The sequence below is a fragment of the Mus caroli genome, unplaced genomic scaffold (assembly GCF_900094665.2).
Source record: "Mus caroli unplaced genomic scaffold, CAROLI_EIJ_v1.1 scaffold_14054_1, whole genome shotgun sequence".
NCBI classification, from domain to species: Eukaryota; Metazoa; Chordata; class Mammalia; order Rodentia; family Muridae; genus Mus; species Mus caroli.
Window position 1 is genome coordinate 1 of NW_018390193.1, and position 17,416 is coordinate 17,416.

Consider the following 17,416-nt stretch of genomic DNA (forward strand, 5'->3'; position numbering starts at 1 on the left):
AGTCCCGGAGCCAAGATGGCGCTCCCTGCAGGGCAGGTCACTGTCCTCCGACTGGGAGGGTGCCGGATGTCTGCGGCCCCTAAAGGGTGCTGCCTCAGCGGCTCTGTGGCTCCTGCCTGTCCCAGAAGCCGTCTGCCCCCGTGGTCCCCACTCTGACCTGTAGAGACTAAGCTCGGTGGAGTCGGAACTCACTTTGTAGACCAGGCTGGCCTCAAACTTAGAAATCCGCCTGCCTCTGTCTCCCGAGTGCTGGCATTAAAGGCATGCTCCACCACGCCCGGCTTTTGGTGCAGTCTTGCACGCAGGTAAAAACACCCACATACATTAAACCAAGTTTAAAATTTTCCTGCTTGTGAGAAAATCCTGCCGTCTCTTTCTCATAAGCTGTCACACCGGAGAGGGTACTATCAAAGAGTTCGAGCATAGTTCCTGAAGGGTTGTAGGCCCATGCCCGGAGGGCACCACTACTTGGGGAGGCTGAACACTGGGAGCTTGACTGTGCTTATCCCACACTGCTTGCTGGGGCAGGTGCTGGGCTGTTGGGAAGCTGTAGGGAGTCACCGTTCTGGGGGTGGGAAAGTGTAGACTAAGACATGGGAAAGCTGGAGCTGGCTCAGGAGTTCCTGAGCCTGCAACAAGGCCGGGCCGGACCATGGGATTCTCAGGCTCTTGGACATCCAGGAGCAGAGAACATAGTTGACGGTTGGGGTGCGGGGGCGCTCAGGCCGGGAACAATGTCTGGCCCGGGGCCCAGGCTTGTCCCAGTCCTTGGCTTGGCAGATGCAGGCTTGCTGGTGGTCGTGACTGGGAGCACAGAGAGGCCTTCTATGGGAGATTAGGCAGCGGCTCTGTAGGAGAAGGCCATCTTCATGGCTCCCCACAGCAGATCTCGATGAAAAGAGACAGCCTAGGATTCTAAACAGTTCATTGTCATGGTGGAAAGTAGATGCCTAAAACCATACCCCCTTTTCCGGGTGGGCCTGAGATTCATATCTTTTGCAGGGAGGAGTGTCTGGGAAGGGAAGCTTACTGGCGAAGCCCTCAGGGTCTCTAGCTACCTCATTAGCATGGAGAACTCTGTCCTGACCGTACATGACCACAGGCATGTGTTCCAAGTCAGGAGTCTGGCAGGGAGCTGGGAGTCACCTAAGCCTCAGGTGAGTCTCACCGGGTCTCCGGGTCTCGGCCTGCTCTACCTTACCAAACTTCCTAGCATGGTTTTCCGTCCCACAAGTCCCCTTCCCAAATCCACATCCTATCAATTCAGGAAAGAGGACACCCCATCCCACCCCACCCCACTCCACCTTTTTTTTTTTTTTTTTTTTTTTTTTTTTTTTTTGAGACTGGGTTTCTCTACGTAGCTCTGGTTGTTCTGGAACTCTCTTTGCAGGCCAGGCTGGCTTCAAACTCACAGATTTGACTGCCTCTGCCTCCCAAGTGCTGGGATTAAATGCGTGCACCACCACTGTTCAGCTAAGGACATTGGTTTTTGATAGTGGACAGTTAGCTGAACTCCCTACAACTTTCTAATGTTCAGAATCCTGAGATGATTAAGCACTGGCTTCCTGCCAGAGGACTGAGGGGGCCTCCTGCCTCTTGCTTATCTGTGACTCTTTTGTGAGCTCTCTAAGCACATCTCACACTAAAAACGAACCATAATGACTTATATTTTACAGGAGGGACAAAAGAAACATCCTATTTCTGAGCCAAATAGGAATGACTACAACCTGGGAATATAGATTCATGTTACCGTGAATGTCACGTCCCATTATGGGAGAGGTGAAGTTTTATAGTCACAGAAAAAAGAAATTCATAAATCAATATGCTTACCCAATACATTGGTGGGGACATCAGGAAGGAAGGTTGCAGCAGGAGCGTAGGGAATGTTAAATTTTAACCTGGAGCGAGCAACTGAGGTGACTATTCAACGGATCAGATCAGACCTGGCCTCCAGGTTCTCCCTGTATCCCCCAATCCCTACCTGCTATGGCAAGGTGTGGCTGGCATACCCAGCCCTCTACCCTGAACTCTCTGTCCCAGAGGCTGGGCTGCTCTTCTATATACAATCCAGGCATTTTGGTTACCTGCCTTCTTTTGTACCTTTGGCTTCCTGGCTGCTGCATCTGTTTCTCCTCTCTCTGCTCTGCCTTCTACTCACCCTCTCCTCACAGGGCCCAGCACAGTCTGGGTCATGGCCACTCTGGACTATCCCAGATGTGCCTGTCTCTGGCTGTGCCTTTTCATCTACAATAAAATTTCTTCTCCGCCTTACCTAGGAGAAGTCATGGCCTTTCCTTTCTGTTTCTTCTTTTCATTCAGGGAAACCTCTCCGTTTGGGTTTCAGCTGTTATGACCTTTAGCTCTAGGGTTGATAGACAGGGTTTTGAGACAGTGTCTTCTTACTATGTAGGCTTGGCTGACTTTGAACTCACAGATATGCACCTGCCACTGCCTCCAGTGTGCCGTGCAACATCACACTCAGTGTAAATGGCTGCTAGTTAGTAAAATAACCCAAGATGATTTGAGCTCTCCGTTTGCAGCAGAGCATATCTCCACGATGATGAAGCTCAGATGAAAGTGCAGACCCTTCAATGGATCGATGGATGCGGCCATGGTTTCTTTAGAGAACCTAAGCTTACACGCTGTGAAGAACCTGGGTCCCATGTGACAGCTCTTCTTTTGGTGTTCTGTTTTTGACTCCCTTTCCACTAAGAGGTGACGTCATTATGTCTGGTGCTGAACCAGCCCAAACTCCAGCCACTCCCTTTCCCAGTTCCAGTATCATAGGATGATGAAATCTAAGCAAACCTTTAAAGGGGGCAGGGAGAGAGAGAGAGGAGTGTGAAGGTTTTATTATTTGTTTTGACTGGAAGGAAATTACTTGAAGTGGAAGAACAGGACAGAGACAGTAGGAGCCTGTTCAAGAATGGGGTTGGTACTAAACTGGGGGCTTTTGGATCCTTTAGTTGAGGTGAATTACAGGTGGTTTGTTTGTTTGTTTTTACATTTTTCATTAGGGGATTAAAAATGTGTGGTGTAGGCAGGGCTGGAGAAGCAGCTCAGCAGTTAAGAGCACTTGTTGCTTTTGCAGAGGACCCAAGTTCAATTCCCAGAACCCACATTGGGCAGCTCCCAACTGCTGCAGGGAGTCTGACACCTCAACCTGCACTCGCACACACAGTCCCCCTCCCAACATATACACACAATTTAAAAATGGAAAATGACAGATTAACCTGGAAGGAAGGAGGAGAGGCTGGCACGAGGCTGGTGTATCCCTTGTTATTCTGGACTAGAAGGAGCCATTCAACATAAGGTGTAGTACTGGCATCTGTGAACAGGACAAACGTAGTCAGGTTCTCCAGTAGTCATACGAGTGTATGTTAGAGACAGGATTGTGGGATTCTAATACAAGGACCCTTTTTTTTTTTTTAAAGATTTATTTATTGATTATATGTAAGTACACTGTAGCTGTCTTCAGACACTCCAGAAAAGGGAGTCAGATCTCGTTACAGATGGTTGTGGGCCACCATGTGGTTGCTGGGATTTGAAGTCCGGACCTTTGGAAGAGCAGTCGGGTGCTCTTACCCACTGAGCCATCTCACCAGCCCACAAGGACCCTTTTTATATTCTTTTATGTTCAAGATAGAGTGCCATGGATTTTACGATAATCCTCCTGCCTCAGGTTCCCAAGTGCTGGGATTACAGGTGTGAGTCACTATGCCTGGGCCTATTTTATGCCTTTTGGGGTGGGGGTAGGGAGCAGGAACTCACATTGCCCAGGCTGGCTTTAAACTCACTACATATAATCCGAGGATGACCTTGAACTTCTAGTTCTCTTGTTTCTACCTGGGTGCTGGGATTGCAGGCATGAGCCTTCTGTGGAATTAGGGGAACAAGGCTCAAACTGAGAGCTTCATACAAGCCAGGTTAGCACACTTTGAGCTTCACCCCCAGCCTCTATTTTGTATTAACAATGGAAGGCTGTGTTTCAGGAATTGCAAACAGAAGCATCCTGGGGCCACCTTTATTCATTCTTCATTCAAAAGTGTTCAGTTTTCTTTAATGACCCCCATCTCCCTTGAAGGATAGGTGCAGGCAGCTAGGCGACTGGGAAGACATGTTCACTTGAAGATCTTGCCTTGATTGACGGTTTTACCCCCGTACCGGAAGGCCCCCTCCCAGGAAAAATACTCTCGAACCAGGGTCTGGGTCTCCTCGATATTCAGATCCACTTTCTGCCATGAATACGACTCATAGTCCACCAGCCAATCTGGTCTAAGCAGAAAGGCAAGCTCTTGGCCTTGGAAGACCTCAACGCCAGAGATGGAGCTGCTGTCGTTGGTTCCAAAGAGAATAACACTAGCAAAGGCATTCTTCCTCAGTTTGTCCAACTGGTGGAACATTCTAGTGATGAGGTTGCAACTCATGAAGGTTGGGGTGAGCTCTTGGGGAAGCGGTACTCAGCATACCACAGGGACCAGCCACGCTTATCAAAGTGTTCCCAACAATATGGCACTGCCACAGAGAGGGCTCTGGGGCAGACGAGCAAAAGGGTCCTCAGCTTTGGGCTCAGCATCCACTGCCTGCTCACACTCATCCATCTCTTCCTTGGGAGCTGGGCAGCTGCTTCTTTTCCTCTTTCTGCTCAGCCTGGGGCTTCTGTTTCTCTTCTCGTGAACCCTTTTCTTTCCTTGGGGTATCTTTTTTAGGCTGGCTCTCTGCAAACTTCTTAGCATCAAGCTGCACCATCTTCTCACACAGCTTCACCTCTCCCAAGATGGTCGTGAACTGGGGTTGGTTAATGTAGGTAAGGAACCATCAGTTGGTATTGGGGAAAGCCTGGCAAAAAGAAGGCTCTAAGACCTGTATCTAGAGCCACAACTGGGTACAGACAACTGTGCTATCAGCCAGTGTCACTTGTTCACCCACCAGGAAAGTCCGTGTCTTCAAGTGAGTGTCAGCAGCCCCAGGATTCACTTCGCCTCCTCTTTTGCATCTTCGGTGGCCTGTTTGCTGTGGTGCGTAATGCCCAGGTGCTAGCTGGAGGAATGGTGTCACTGTCAGCAAAGCTCACTCCCTGTACCTCCTGAGCTGGCATACTTCCCCGAAACTTCTTGTTGCTTACATAGTAGGTGATGACATTGCTCTCAAACACACAGAATACGCCATCACCCTCAAATGCTGAAACCTTGCCGGCAGGAAGTTTTTGGAGAAATTCAGGGGTATGGTTAGTTTGGCCAAAGTGGAAGTAGGGTGGTGTGGAGAGCACTCAGACCTGAGCCCCACTGTACTAAGCAGCAATGAGGGCCTTCAAGGCCCTCCCTCCCTCATTCTCCTCTTTAAAGGTCAACTTTCTAGGTAAGTAGCTAATAGTGAATTATTATATTAATATTTTTTTAAAAGATTGATTTATATTATGTATATGAGTGCACTGTATCTGTACAGATGGTTGTGAACCTTCATGTGGATGTTGGGAATTGAATTTTTAGGACCTCTGCTCACTCTGGTCAACTCCACTCGCTCAGTCCCTGCTTGCTCTGGCCCAAAGATTTATTTATTATTATACATAAGTACACTGTAGTTGACTTCAGACACACCAGAAGAGGGTGTCAGATCTCATTAAGGATGGTTGTGAGGCACCATGTGGTTGCTGGGATTTGAACTCAGGACCTTCGGAAGAGCAGCCAGTGCTCTTACCTGCTGAGCCATCTCATCAGTCCTATTATATTAATAATTAATAGCTAATCGCTTTGAGCTTCTAAGCAGCAAAGGCTTGAAACTTGTATGTCACCAAGATTGGCCTTGAACACCTGATTTCTGAAATCCTTACCTTGACTTCTAGAGCACTGGAATTGCAGGTATGAGTCACCCAGCTAAGACATACATACCTGCAGATTCAAACCAGGTTGCTGGGGGATAATGAAGGAAGACCAGCCCTTTTACCTGCAACGGGGAGGCAAACTGCTTATACACCTGCAGAAAATTATTTGAGAACAAAAAGGAATTCAACATCTTTTCTTACAGATGAGTTAATATGATGCAGCTGTGAGGAGTGTGTATTTTCTGTACCCTGATTATAGAAAACGACTAACATTGTAGGTTTTCTAGCCTCCTACACATTGAGCAAATACAAAGGTGCTAGATAGAACTATGAGGAAAACGCAAAGGCATCCAGTTTCTCCAATGTGAAACCCAGGTTTGGGCTATCCCCCATCCTCTCTCCCTTCCTCCCTCCCTTCCTCCCTCCCTCCCTCCCTCCCTCCCTCCCTTTCTCTCTCTCTCTCTCTCTCTTTCTTTCTTTCCTTCCTTTTATCTCTGTTTTTTTCAAGACAGAGTTTCTCCATGTGGCCTTGGCTGTCCTAGAATACACGCAGTAGACCAGGCTGCAGTCAAATGTCCAGACATCCAACCTACCTCTACCTCCCAAGTGCTGGGATTAAAGGTGTGCACCACCACCACCTGGCGTCTTTCTCTGTTTTAAAAGGTGAGGTCTTGCTAAATTTCCTAGGCTCATTTTGAACTGTAGACTCTCTGGACCCTCGTGCTTCATTTTCTTCATTTTTAATTTTTTTCCCCTGAGACAGGGTTTCCCCACGTAACCCTGGAACTTGTTCTGCAGACCAGGCTGGCTTCAAACTCACAGAGCTCACCTGCCTCTGCCTCCACAGTGCTGGCATTAAGGGCATGTGACACAACCTTCTCCACCACCTGGCTCTATCTCAGCCTCTTGAGTAGCTTGGAATTACAGGTGGGAGCACCAGGAGTTTCAGGTCATCTTCTGCTCCTTTAGAGAACTGAGGCTGACTGGGGGTACACGACTCTCAAAAAAACAATTTAATGCCGATAAAATACATGAGTCTTATAACGGTAAGCACTCTATTGCCTATATTCTCAGTGTTCCTTTATTGAATGTTGTGGGCCCTCTGTGACTTCGATAGACTCCCTTCCTTGCATAGCTGTCACCTGTACCATGTCAGTGGGATATGGCAAGCTTATGGTCTAGGCACCCTGTCTCCACTGCCCTCTGGTCTAGGTGGCGATAAAACAATGCCAATACTATAAAGATAGCACAGAAACTCAATAGGAAGACTCCTTTGGTGTGTGTTTAATGAATGAAGGGGCTTTGTTTGGAAGACTGATTTGGTTTTTGCCAGTAGGTGTGCCTAAAGTGATCCCGGTGGAGGGTGTGGCTGGGTCAAGGGTGGAGCCTTTTTTTTGTGTGTGAAGATTGGGTGGGGTACTTAGGGTGTGGCTGGGGAGGGGATCAGCATCTGCTTATATCATTATCAGTAATCAGAAAAAGTTATTTCTCTCTTCTGCAGCGAGCAAGGTCTGCGATTGGAGGTTTCCAGCATGCTTTCAAAAAGTAAGTTGCTTGGTTAGGGACCAAACTATGGCTTCTGTAGCTATCTATCTGATGCTCTACCCAGGGATGTCTAGCCTCTATGGTATATCAATGTATTTATCTACATATGTGTTGGGCTGCATTCATAGCTATCCCAGGACACATTCTCCCTACAGCTTGGATGCGCACTGCATCTGAGTTTTTGTTTGTTTGTTGCTTGTAGGGATGTGAGTTCTCATCTCTGGGTGTTTGTTTGTTTGTTTGTTTTGTTTTGTTTTGTTTCTGTTTTTTGAGACAGGGTTTCTCTGTACAGTCCTGGCTGTCCTGGAACTCACTCTGTAGACCAGGCTGGCCTCGAACTCAGAAATCTGCCTCTGCCTCCCAAGTGCTGGGATTAAAGGCATGCGCCAGCACTGCCCGGCCTCATCTCTGTTTTTTAGCTCTTTTTTAAAAAAAATTATTTTATGAATATGAGTACACTGTCACTGTCTTCAGACACACCAGAGGAGGGCATTGGATCCCATTACAGATGGTTGTGAGCCATCATGTGGTTGCTGGGAATTGAGCTCATGACCTCAGGAAGAGCATTGAGTGCTCTTAAGTGCTGAGCCATCTCTCCAGCCTTTTTTGTTTGTTTGTTTGTTTGTTTGTTTGTTTTTGAGACAGGGTTTCTCTGTATAGCTGTGTCTGTCCTGGAACTTACTTTGTAGACCAGGCTGGCCNTGAACTCAGAAATCCGCTTGCCTCTGCCTCCTGAGTGCTGGGATTAAAGGTGTGTGCCACCATGGCCGGCTTTATTCTTTTTCTTGTTTCAGGGACTGTGATAGTCCTGGCTCTCTTGGAACTCCCTATCTAGGCCTTGGAGAGAACTGCCTGCTGGGATTAAAGGCCAGTGAAAGTTAATGAGATGGGGCAGGAAATGGAACTTGGCAGCATAGCACTTGACTTGATCCTCAGTCTTGTAAAACCACGTGTCAAAAATAAAGCCGGGTGTGGCGGGTGTGGTGGCAGAGGTAGGCAGATCTCTGACTTGGAGAGCAGCCTAGCCTGGTCTACACAGCTCATTCCTGTTATTCTTGGCTGAAGGAAAATAAAATTAGTGAAAATAAAATAAATGAAAGGGAAAGAGGTAATAGAGAGAAAAAAGGCAAAAATCTTACAAATGTTAAGCTAGGGCTATATGGTGCTTGAAATTGCAGCCTTTTAACAACTTTTAACATTAGTAACATTTTTTGCTAAAGGATTAACAAAAGTAGCTGTCTTAACTTCTTGTGTCAAAGCAATTGCAGAAGCAGTGTTGCTAGCTATTAATGTAATTAAAGCTGCTATACCAGCAATAATCAAGTCCACACTACCCTCTCGCATCTGTTTAGAGCCCGACTTACTTCTCCCAGTACTTGTAAGCTTTTTTTCAGAATACGAAGGTCCTGTAATACTCACAGGTAATAAAACAAAAGCTGGCTGATAGACACCATAGCTGACATGCCAGGTTTCAACACACTAACACAATTAGAAAGTGTACAACTTACATTAAATACTATAGAATAAATAAAAGTAATTTTAACATGACCAATTATTAAAAGATTAGGAGCCTTCACCCATGCACCAACACTTGTTCCCAGTCCAGATCCTATCCCAACTTTATCCACTGTAAATGTAACTTTATACCAGGCAGCTGTCAATTTCCAAATGTCTCTGAAAATGTCCAGAACCAGCCTTTCAAATGAAGACTATTATTTCCAATATTGGATTGATTTCTAGGCCAGTCTATGTTTGAGTCAGAATAACTGGTCACATTAAAGTAAAGAGAAGTGTCATTTTTTGAAGGCAAGTTTCAACAGTCCACATGTTCTCTGTCCCACAAAGTCTAAAAGCGTGAAGCAAGGCAGCTTGTCCAATCTGGGATATAGGCAAGCAAAGGTGGGCCAAGAACAGGTGTCCTATACAGCTTTCCTGTCTGTCACCATTGTCAGGGCACTCAGCAAGCTCACAGTCAGCATCATTCTTTGTCCCAGCATTAGTATGTCTCACCAATCACTCTGGCAGCTAGCATGCTCCTTATGCTCCTTCAGCATCCTGGGGGGAAACACAACTATGCTCTCTTCCCCATATTAAATATCTGATTGGGACCATGCCATGTGCCAGTATGTGGATCCTTCCATTTCACCTAGGCATAAGTATGCCAAGTTGTGGGGTGCCATGGACACTCAGCAGAGAGTTCCTTGGCATCCAAATATAAAATTTTAAAACGAGAAGAACATGGTTTAAATAATTGTGTGGTGTATGGGGATATAACTCTCTCTTTTTATTTTATGAAGATATTGTTTTAAAGTTCCACAATACCTTGTCCTTGAGGATTATAAGGAATCCCAGTAATGTGGGTAGTAACATTAAATTGTCAACAGAAAGTCTCAAATGCTTGACTGCAATAGCCAGTTCTATAATCTGTTTAATATGATCTGGGACACCCAGTATAGAAAAACAATGTAGGCAGTGACTAATTAAATTAAACTTTTAGTTGCTTCTCTTGTTAAAGCAGTGGCGACTAGAAAGTCTGAGAAGGTGTCAATAGTCACATGTACATATTTTACTTTTCCAAAGTCAGAAATATGAGTAACATCCATTTGCCATAATTGATTAGGTGTGAGTCCTCAAGAATTAACACTATTATGTGGTACAGGGAGAAATTGAGAACAAGTCTTTACAATTTGACTTTCACATTCTTTAGAAATACCAAATTATTGTCTCAAGCCTACTGCTTTGTTCTATCCCCAAATCAGATTCCTGCCAAGTGGCCCCCAAAGCTCTCCACAGCTGCCTCTGCTCAGCTGTGACCCCAAGATCTCTTGTGCTCTGAGCAGAGGTTCTCATGAACCCTGGGGGAAATTGGTTGCTAGGATTTTAGGTATGAACCCTTGTACTGGCTAGTTTTGTGTCAACTTGACACAGCTGGAGTTATCACAGAGAAAGGAGCTTCAGTTGAAGAAATGCCTCCATGAGATCCAACTGTAAGGCATTTTCTCAATTAGTGATCAAGGGGGAGTAGGCCCCTTGTAGGTGGTGCCATCTCTGGGCTGGTAGTCTTGGATTCTATAAGAGAGCAGGCTGAGCAAGTCAGGGGAGGCAAGCCAATAAAGAACATCCCTCCGTGGCCTCTGCATCAGCTCTTGCTTTCTGACCTGCTTGAGTCCTTCCAGTCCTGACTTCTTTGGTGATGAACAGCGGCATGGAAGTGTAAGCCAAATAAACCCTTTCCTCCCCAAGTTGCTTCTTGGTCATGATGTTTGTGCAGGAATAGAAACCCTGACTAAGACAACCCTACACCTGATGACCTTGCTATTCTAGGACAGTAGGGAAAGCTGGGTTGTGCATTGAAACCTGGGGGAATGTGCTCTACAGTCAACTAACCTGGGCTCAGGGGTTCACAGAGACTGAACGGACAATTAGGGAGCCTGGGTCTAACTGAGGCCCTCTGCATATGGTATGGTTGTGTACCTTGGTTTTCTGTGTAACTCCTAACAGCGGGGGCAGGGGTGGTCTTCCACTCTTTTGCCCACTTTTGGGACCCTTTTCCTCCCACCAGGTTGCCTTGTCCAGTCTTAACATGAGGGGAGGCACCTAGTCTTACTGCAACTTGTTATGCTGTGTTTGGTTGAGGATTGGGGTGTTGGGGAAACAGAGGGACTGCAGTCTGGAGGTAATATGAGAGAATAGTAAGTAAATTAGAGGGGCTGGAGAGATGGCTCAGCGGTTAAGAGCACTGACTGCTATACCAGAGGTCCTGAGTTCGGTTTCCAACAACCATATGATGGTTCACAACCATCTGTAATGGGATCAGATGCCTTCTTCTGGTGTCTGAAGACAGCGACATTGTACTCATATACATAAAATAAGGAAATAAAGCTTTAAAAAATAAGTAAATTAGAAGAAAAGAAAAACATGGTTTGCAGGCTTAGGAAACAAACTTATTCTTCTAAGGCATGGAGATTTAATAACAATGTATTATAGTGTGGCTCCTTAACAACAAAGAGTCGTTTTTCACAAGCTGAATCCCGGTCTTCAACAAGTCCTCTTTTGTTTGTTTGTTTGTTTGTTTTTCAAGACAGGGTTTCTCTGTGTAGCCCTGGCTGTCCTGGAACTCACTCTGTAGACCAGACTGGCCTCGAACTCAGAAACCTGCCCGTCTCTGCCTGCCAAGTGCTGGGATCGAAGGCGTGCGCCACCACTGCCTGGTCAACAAGTACTCTTAACTGCTAAGATCTCTCTCTAGCCACTTAGACTGAATGTTTTGAATGTCTCCAGTTTGTAAGTCTTCCAGTGTAGGCTTCTATTGTAGCTCCTTTTGTCCTAGGCACCTGACTCTTGTATTTGATTTGTAATGTTCTCAAGTCTAGGGTGCGGTGCCCCTTTCCCCTTAATTAGGAAAAGAACCTGGGAAAGTTCCACACTGTGAGGATAGGGCTGTTGAACTTTAACCTGGCTTTAGTTAATTTTTGTTTAGTTAATTTTTGTTTGTGTGAGTGAGAGAGAGAGACAGAGACAGAGACAGCACAGAGTGTGTAGATCAGAGGATAACTAAGAAACTGTTTCTCCCTTCCCATTATGGGTTCCAGAGACTGGATTCAGGCTGTCAAGCTCTCGTGGCAAGTGTTTTTGCCTACTGAGTCTTCTTGCTAGCCCAAGAACAGTGCTTTCTGACAACCACCACACTGGACAGTCGGGAAAAGACCCCATTTCAATGGCTAGCAAGAAACAAACCAAAACGGTTCTAAAACAATCAACTTAGCCTTAATGCTATTATTCTGTTTTTCAGAAAAAGATGTTTTAGTTGTGTGTGTATTTCTGTGCCTCTCTCTCTCTCTCTCTCTCTCTCTCTCTCTGTGTGTGTGTGTGTGTGTGTGTGTGAGTATAAGTGCTTAAGGGGGTTGAGGTATCAGATCCCCTTGGAGTTGGAGTTCAGGCAGCTGCAGTTGTGAGCCACCTGACCTGGGTGCTGGGAACTGAACTCTGTCCGGTCTTGTTTAACAGCTGAGCCATCTCTCCAGCCCCACCTACACCCATAACACTTAAATTGTTATCAGGTTAATGTGAGTTGGTATATCCTTAATTACTAACATAAATGGGTGTCATTAGGATCTTTCTGCATAGTGTATACAATTTTGTTAGGCAGAAGGAATTCTTTCCTATTTTAGTGACTATAAATAAACTCAATCTCATCAATTTAAAGTTGGGTCTTTAACCTTTTGTGGGTAGAAATGAGGTAGAGCACCACTTTAAGAAAACAAACTTTACAAATCGGTCAACAAACAAGCCTTTCTCTGGATGCTACTTATGTTCGATGCATTTCTGTTTCCATAGATTTTCCTGGTGCTCCAGAAAAAAAAGACCATCGCAGCAAAGCAAGAAAGCAATATGGAAGCAGAAACTCAAAACCGAGACATAAATTTTCCAAAGATGAGCTGAAGAAACTTAAACAAGAATTTGCAAGTGCTCCTTATCCAGACTTCACAACCAAGGATGAGCTGGCCCGGCAGTTCCAGTGTGAAGTGAGCGTGATTGACGTAAGTCAGAGAGCTGAAGCTTCCCTTTTGTGAAGCCATTTCATGAGAAAGCTGACTGTCGTGGGCAGTGTTAATATGTCTGTTTTCATCTTTTAATGTGACTGAACATAGTATACACAGCTTATGGAAAATAACCTATTATGAGGAAAATTTGGAAGCAGAGACACCTTAAGGAGCTATGGTCACGGGACTGGAGAGAACCTTAAGAGCTCTGGCTGCTCTTCCAGAGGGGCTGCGTTTGAGTCCTAGCGCCTACTTGTCAGCTCATATTTCTGTAACCCCAGTTCCAGGGCTTCTGACATCCTTTTCTGACCTTCACACACACACATAGAGATACCCGCAGGCAAAATACCATACACAAACAATAAAATTAAAAAAAGAAAATTAGGACACACCGACTTGGGTCCTGTGAGAATCAGGCAGATCGGGTCTGAGTTTGAGGCCAGTCTGATGTATAGAGCAAGTTTCAGTACAGCCAGGGCTATAAGAAGGCACCCTGTCTCCAAAATAACTACAACAAAAAAATTTAAAAGTTATTGTTATTACCTAGGGTGGCAACTGTGGGGGTTCCATACTGTATTTGCTGTGGGAAGAACATTTTATTTTTGGTTGTGAGCCTAGCCTTTAACGGCTGAGCCATCTCTTTAGCCCGGGAAGAACATTTTGGAACATGTTGAACATGTGAAAGGTTTGCTGAGGTGTTAGGTATAAAGCGAGGAGAGGGTAGACAAAGATTGCTCCCCCCAAAAGAAATAAATGGAAGACTGCAGTTGTCTCTGTACTACAGAGGCCCAATAGGGGGCTGTTGATTAGCTACTAGCTTGGTCATATGAGGGTCTCCTATAGGTAGTCACAGCTGCTCTGTGGCTATAATTGTTGTTACCAAAGCTATTTGCTTGAAGTGAGTTTACGGAGGACAAAGCTGTGTCTTGCCTGGAAGACTGCACTTCGCAAACACTCTTTCCTTTCTCAGTGATGTCCCTGAGCCTTGAAGAGGTTTGTTGATGTAGATATCCCTGTAGTGGGGGTTGAACACGCACAAGCACTCAATGCCTTGACAGATACGTGATAATCTGCATTAACTCTACTGTTTTCTTTGACCAAGGTTGAAAGTAGCACAAATCTATGATTTTAAAAGGGAAGTATTTTTAGCCTCCCTACTAGAGGGCCTGAACTCCTCTTGCCTGAATCCTCTTGCCTCAGCTTTCCAAGTGCTAGGATTACAGGTGTTTACCATCAAGCCTAGTTATTTAGTTAGAGTCAGAATCTTACTTTGTAGCCCTGACCATCCTGGAACTCACTCTGTAGACCTTGAACTCACAGAGAGATTCTCTTGTCTCTGCTTCTTGAGTACTGGGATTAAAAGTGTGTGCCCCCATCTTAAAAAATATTTAATCACTTCTACAACTCATCCCCCTTCAAAAAAACTTGGACAATAATTTTCATGTATAATTGTTTTAAGGAGGCTATAAATAAAGCCTAAATGTGCTTAGGACCAAATACCAAGGCATGACAAACATTTGCCAAGTTTTCCATCTCTCTCTCTCTCTCTCTCTCTCTCTCTCTCTGGAGACAGGGTTTCTCAGTGTACCCCTGGCAGTCCTGGAACTCACTCTGTAGGACCAGGCTGGCCTCGAACTCAGAAATCTGCCTGCCTCTGCCTCTCAAGTGCTGGGATTAAAGGCATGAGCCACCACTGCCCTGACAAGTTTTTCATTTTTTTTTTTAAGATTTATTTATTTATTATATGTAAGTACACTGTAGCTGTCTTCAGACACCCCAGAAGAAGGCATCAGCTCTCATTACAGATGGTTGTAAGCCACCATGTGGTTGCTGGGATTTGAACTCACGACCTTCAGAAGAGCAGTCCGAGCTCTTAAACTGCTGAGCCATCTCTCCAGCCCAAGTTTTTCATTTTCAAATGTAACACACAATACAATTTGTAATACATTGTATCTTGGTTGGGGGCAGCCTGGTAGAGTATCTGGGACATTGTCTTAAGGGACAGTTAAGGGACAGTTCCCATCTGCTGTCTGGATACAGAGGTTAGAGTAGGGTTAGCTGGAGCTGACTTCCATGCTTAAACATGGAAGCAGGGCTGGGGGCTGATTGGAGGGTGCACAGCTCACAATCTCCATGGAAATGTGAAGGCGTAGAAAAGGCCACCTTCATTTTCCCACCCCTGTCTTTTCAAGGTCAGGAAGGCTGAGTCTATGTGACTGTGACACTGACTATGGGGCATGGCATGGTGGCAAACACCTTTACTCCTAGTACTCTTTGGGGGTCCCTGAGTTTGAGGCCCCCCTGATCTGCATAGTGAGTTCCAGGACAGCCAGAGCTATAGAGTGGAGAGAACCTGTCTCAATCAAACAAATAACACACGCGAGAAAGAAAAGAAGCATCGTGGAGATCATGTGTTAGGCTTGAGTCTGGCCATACCACACCAGGCCAAAGCAGTTCCACGTGGAAGAGGTACTGGAGACAAAGAGGGAAAAGAGAGAAAGACAAAGGGAAAAAGGGTGTAAGTTCTGTCTTTTATTTAGGCTGTGACATAAGGGAAGTGTGGGAAGTGGACTCTGGGAAGGTATGTGGTTGTCATGGCAACAGGGGGTCACCTATGTGTGACATTCCTGAGTTTGGAGCCCATCTAAAAAACTGGTTCTTTAATACCAACAGGGGGCCACGGCTAGAAAGCAGCTTTGATGAACAATTTCCTTTTTTTCTTTTAGAACTGGTTTCAGAATAAAAGAGCCAGATTGGCACCAGAATTGAAAAGCAAAATTTCTGCCATGAGAAGAACGCGCAGGTGCCAAGATTACATGCGTACAGGTCACCAGGATACCCAGGTACAAGCTTCAGATTGCAGCCCTGGGCAAATCTCTTACACCCAAGTGTCACCAAATCTCTCACACCAGGTCCCTTGCTCTCTCTTTTGTGCAGGCCCCGCAAGCTTCTGGTGAACAGTACGGCTCATGTGACTCTGTGGTTCGAAGCATCGGAAGGAGATCAATTGGCACTGTGGAGTATCAAGGGGCCACTGGAAGTGAATCTTCTTTCAGACCAACAAACTTTACTTTTCCCCCTGTATCTGAGCAGTATTATATGGGTGACCAGCTTGAGACACAGGAAACCCAATATTTTACATTCTCGTACTGACAATGTTCCTTGTAAACAGGGGCAAAGCTGGGTTGGTTGTAACTGTTCCCCAGTGCTCCCAGGACAGCAGCAAATAACTGGGAATATTAGCAACCACTGCGCTACCAAGAGAGGGTTCCCATGGCAGACTGGCTCATTGTGCACCAGAGTCAGAGAGATGGAGACACAGCAGGCGCTCAGATGCTCCTCGGCCAGCTGCAGTCAGTGTTCCACCAAATGCTGCTTTGGCTACATGGGCAGCAAGGGACTCCTCAGGAGAGCAGTCCTGTCAAAACACACAAGCTTCAGGAATTTAGAAAGCAGCATGGGGGGCTAAAGTGGAGTCCAGGAGTCTCAACAAAGATCCAGGGTTCCCATGGGTGATTCTAGAAGAGGAAGGTTGTGACCTAGTCCTAGCTATAAGCTTTTTTTTTCCTTCCCCTAACTGTCAGGCATATCAATGCTTTTAACTTCTATGGACCAGATTGGCCAATCTTCTAGGACTCCTGGCAGGTGCTGTTAGAAAAAGGAAAGCACAGGGCCAGCTTGTCCAATCCAGCCTCCAGGGCCTCAGTAGCCAGTGGCAGCCCAAGGGGCTTTGATCTTCTCAGTGGCTCCAAATCTGAGGGAGGCCTGACATGTTCCCCAGAGTATTGAGTTCCTGGGTCAGCTGTCAGAGCCTAGCTACAAGTTTAGATGGTCACTATTGGACGGATCCGATTTTAGATGTAGTGGAGAGAGTTATCCAGAGAGCCAGAGCTCATTTGGCCAAATAGGCAAATAAGAAGTTTACCCTTGTTAACCTGGAGGTTATTATTGTTAATGTCTTCCCCTCCTAACTCCCTTGAGGGTTTTTTGTTTTATTTTATCTTAGAATGCTGCTTAGATTATTAGAGGTTTTATTTCTAGAGGATATAATCAACTGTTGTAACACTTTATAAGACATGAAAAGGTGGAGGGGGTGTATTCAGAGTCTGAGACTGTGAATACACATTGTATACAAGTGTTAAGTTGTCCAAGAATGAATAACTTCCAAGCCAAAATACCAGTATGTAGACTTTTTTCTTTAGCCAAATAAAGATTCAATCTCTTAGAGAGTGGGTGTGTCACCAGGTGCGTGGCACATACCTTTAGTCCCAGCACTCGGCAGCCAGAGTTCAAGGCCAGTCTGGTCTACAGAGTTCCAGCCCCTGGCTAAATCATAAGTTATTTCCCAAGGATTTCTGTCAACCTACATGTGATCCATCTGGATTCCAGGTTTCTTTACTCAACTGGTGAGACAGGAGTTTTTGATGTCCTCTGCAGTAGAAGCTAACCAAATTTCTGAAGCTCATTTACATCAAAGCATTTTGTAGGGAACTCTGCTCACTAAGCC

The 17,416-nt window shown here is 45.7% G+C and overlaps 1 protein-coding gene and 1 pseudogene across 1 annotated transcript; one reads left to right on the forward strand and one right to left on the reverse strand.

Annotated features, from left to right (window-relative positions):
• Positions 1-4,121: 4,121 nt before the first annotated feature.
• LOC110288522 lies at positions 4,122-6,094 on the reverse strand (annotated as a pseudogene).
• A 608-nt stretch (positions 6,095-6,702) lies between these two features.
• Cphxl (cytoplasmic polyadenylated homeobox like) lies at positions 6,703-17,070 on the forward strand. Its single transcript, XM_021154843.2, has 5 exons — positions 6,703-6,867; positions 7,323-7,366; positions 12,704-12,906; positions 15,636-15,752; positions 15,847-17,070. The coding sequence occupies exons 2-5, from the start codon at positions 7,354-7,356 to the stop codon at positions 16,060-16,062; spliced, it is 549 nt and encodes a 182-aa protein (XP_021010502.1). The 5' UTR covers positions 6,703-6,867; positions 7,323-7,353; the 3' UTR covers positions 16,063-17,070.
• The last annotated feature ends 346 nt before the right edge of the window (positions 17,071-17,416 follow it).

What these genes read in the sequence shown, in the direction of transcription:
- Cphxl (XM_021154843.2), top strand. An exon ending in GTGAAGTGAGCGTGATTGAC is followed by an intron (nt 12,907 to 15,635) that starts GTAAGTCAGAGA and finishes TTTTTCTTTTAG; the next exon opens with AACTGGTTTCAGAATAAAAG. An exon ending in CAGGTCACCAGGATACCCAG is followed by an intron (nt 15,753 to 15,846) that starts GTACAAGCTTCA and finishes TCTTTTGTGCAG; the next exon opens with GCCCCGCAAGCTTCTGGTGA.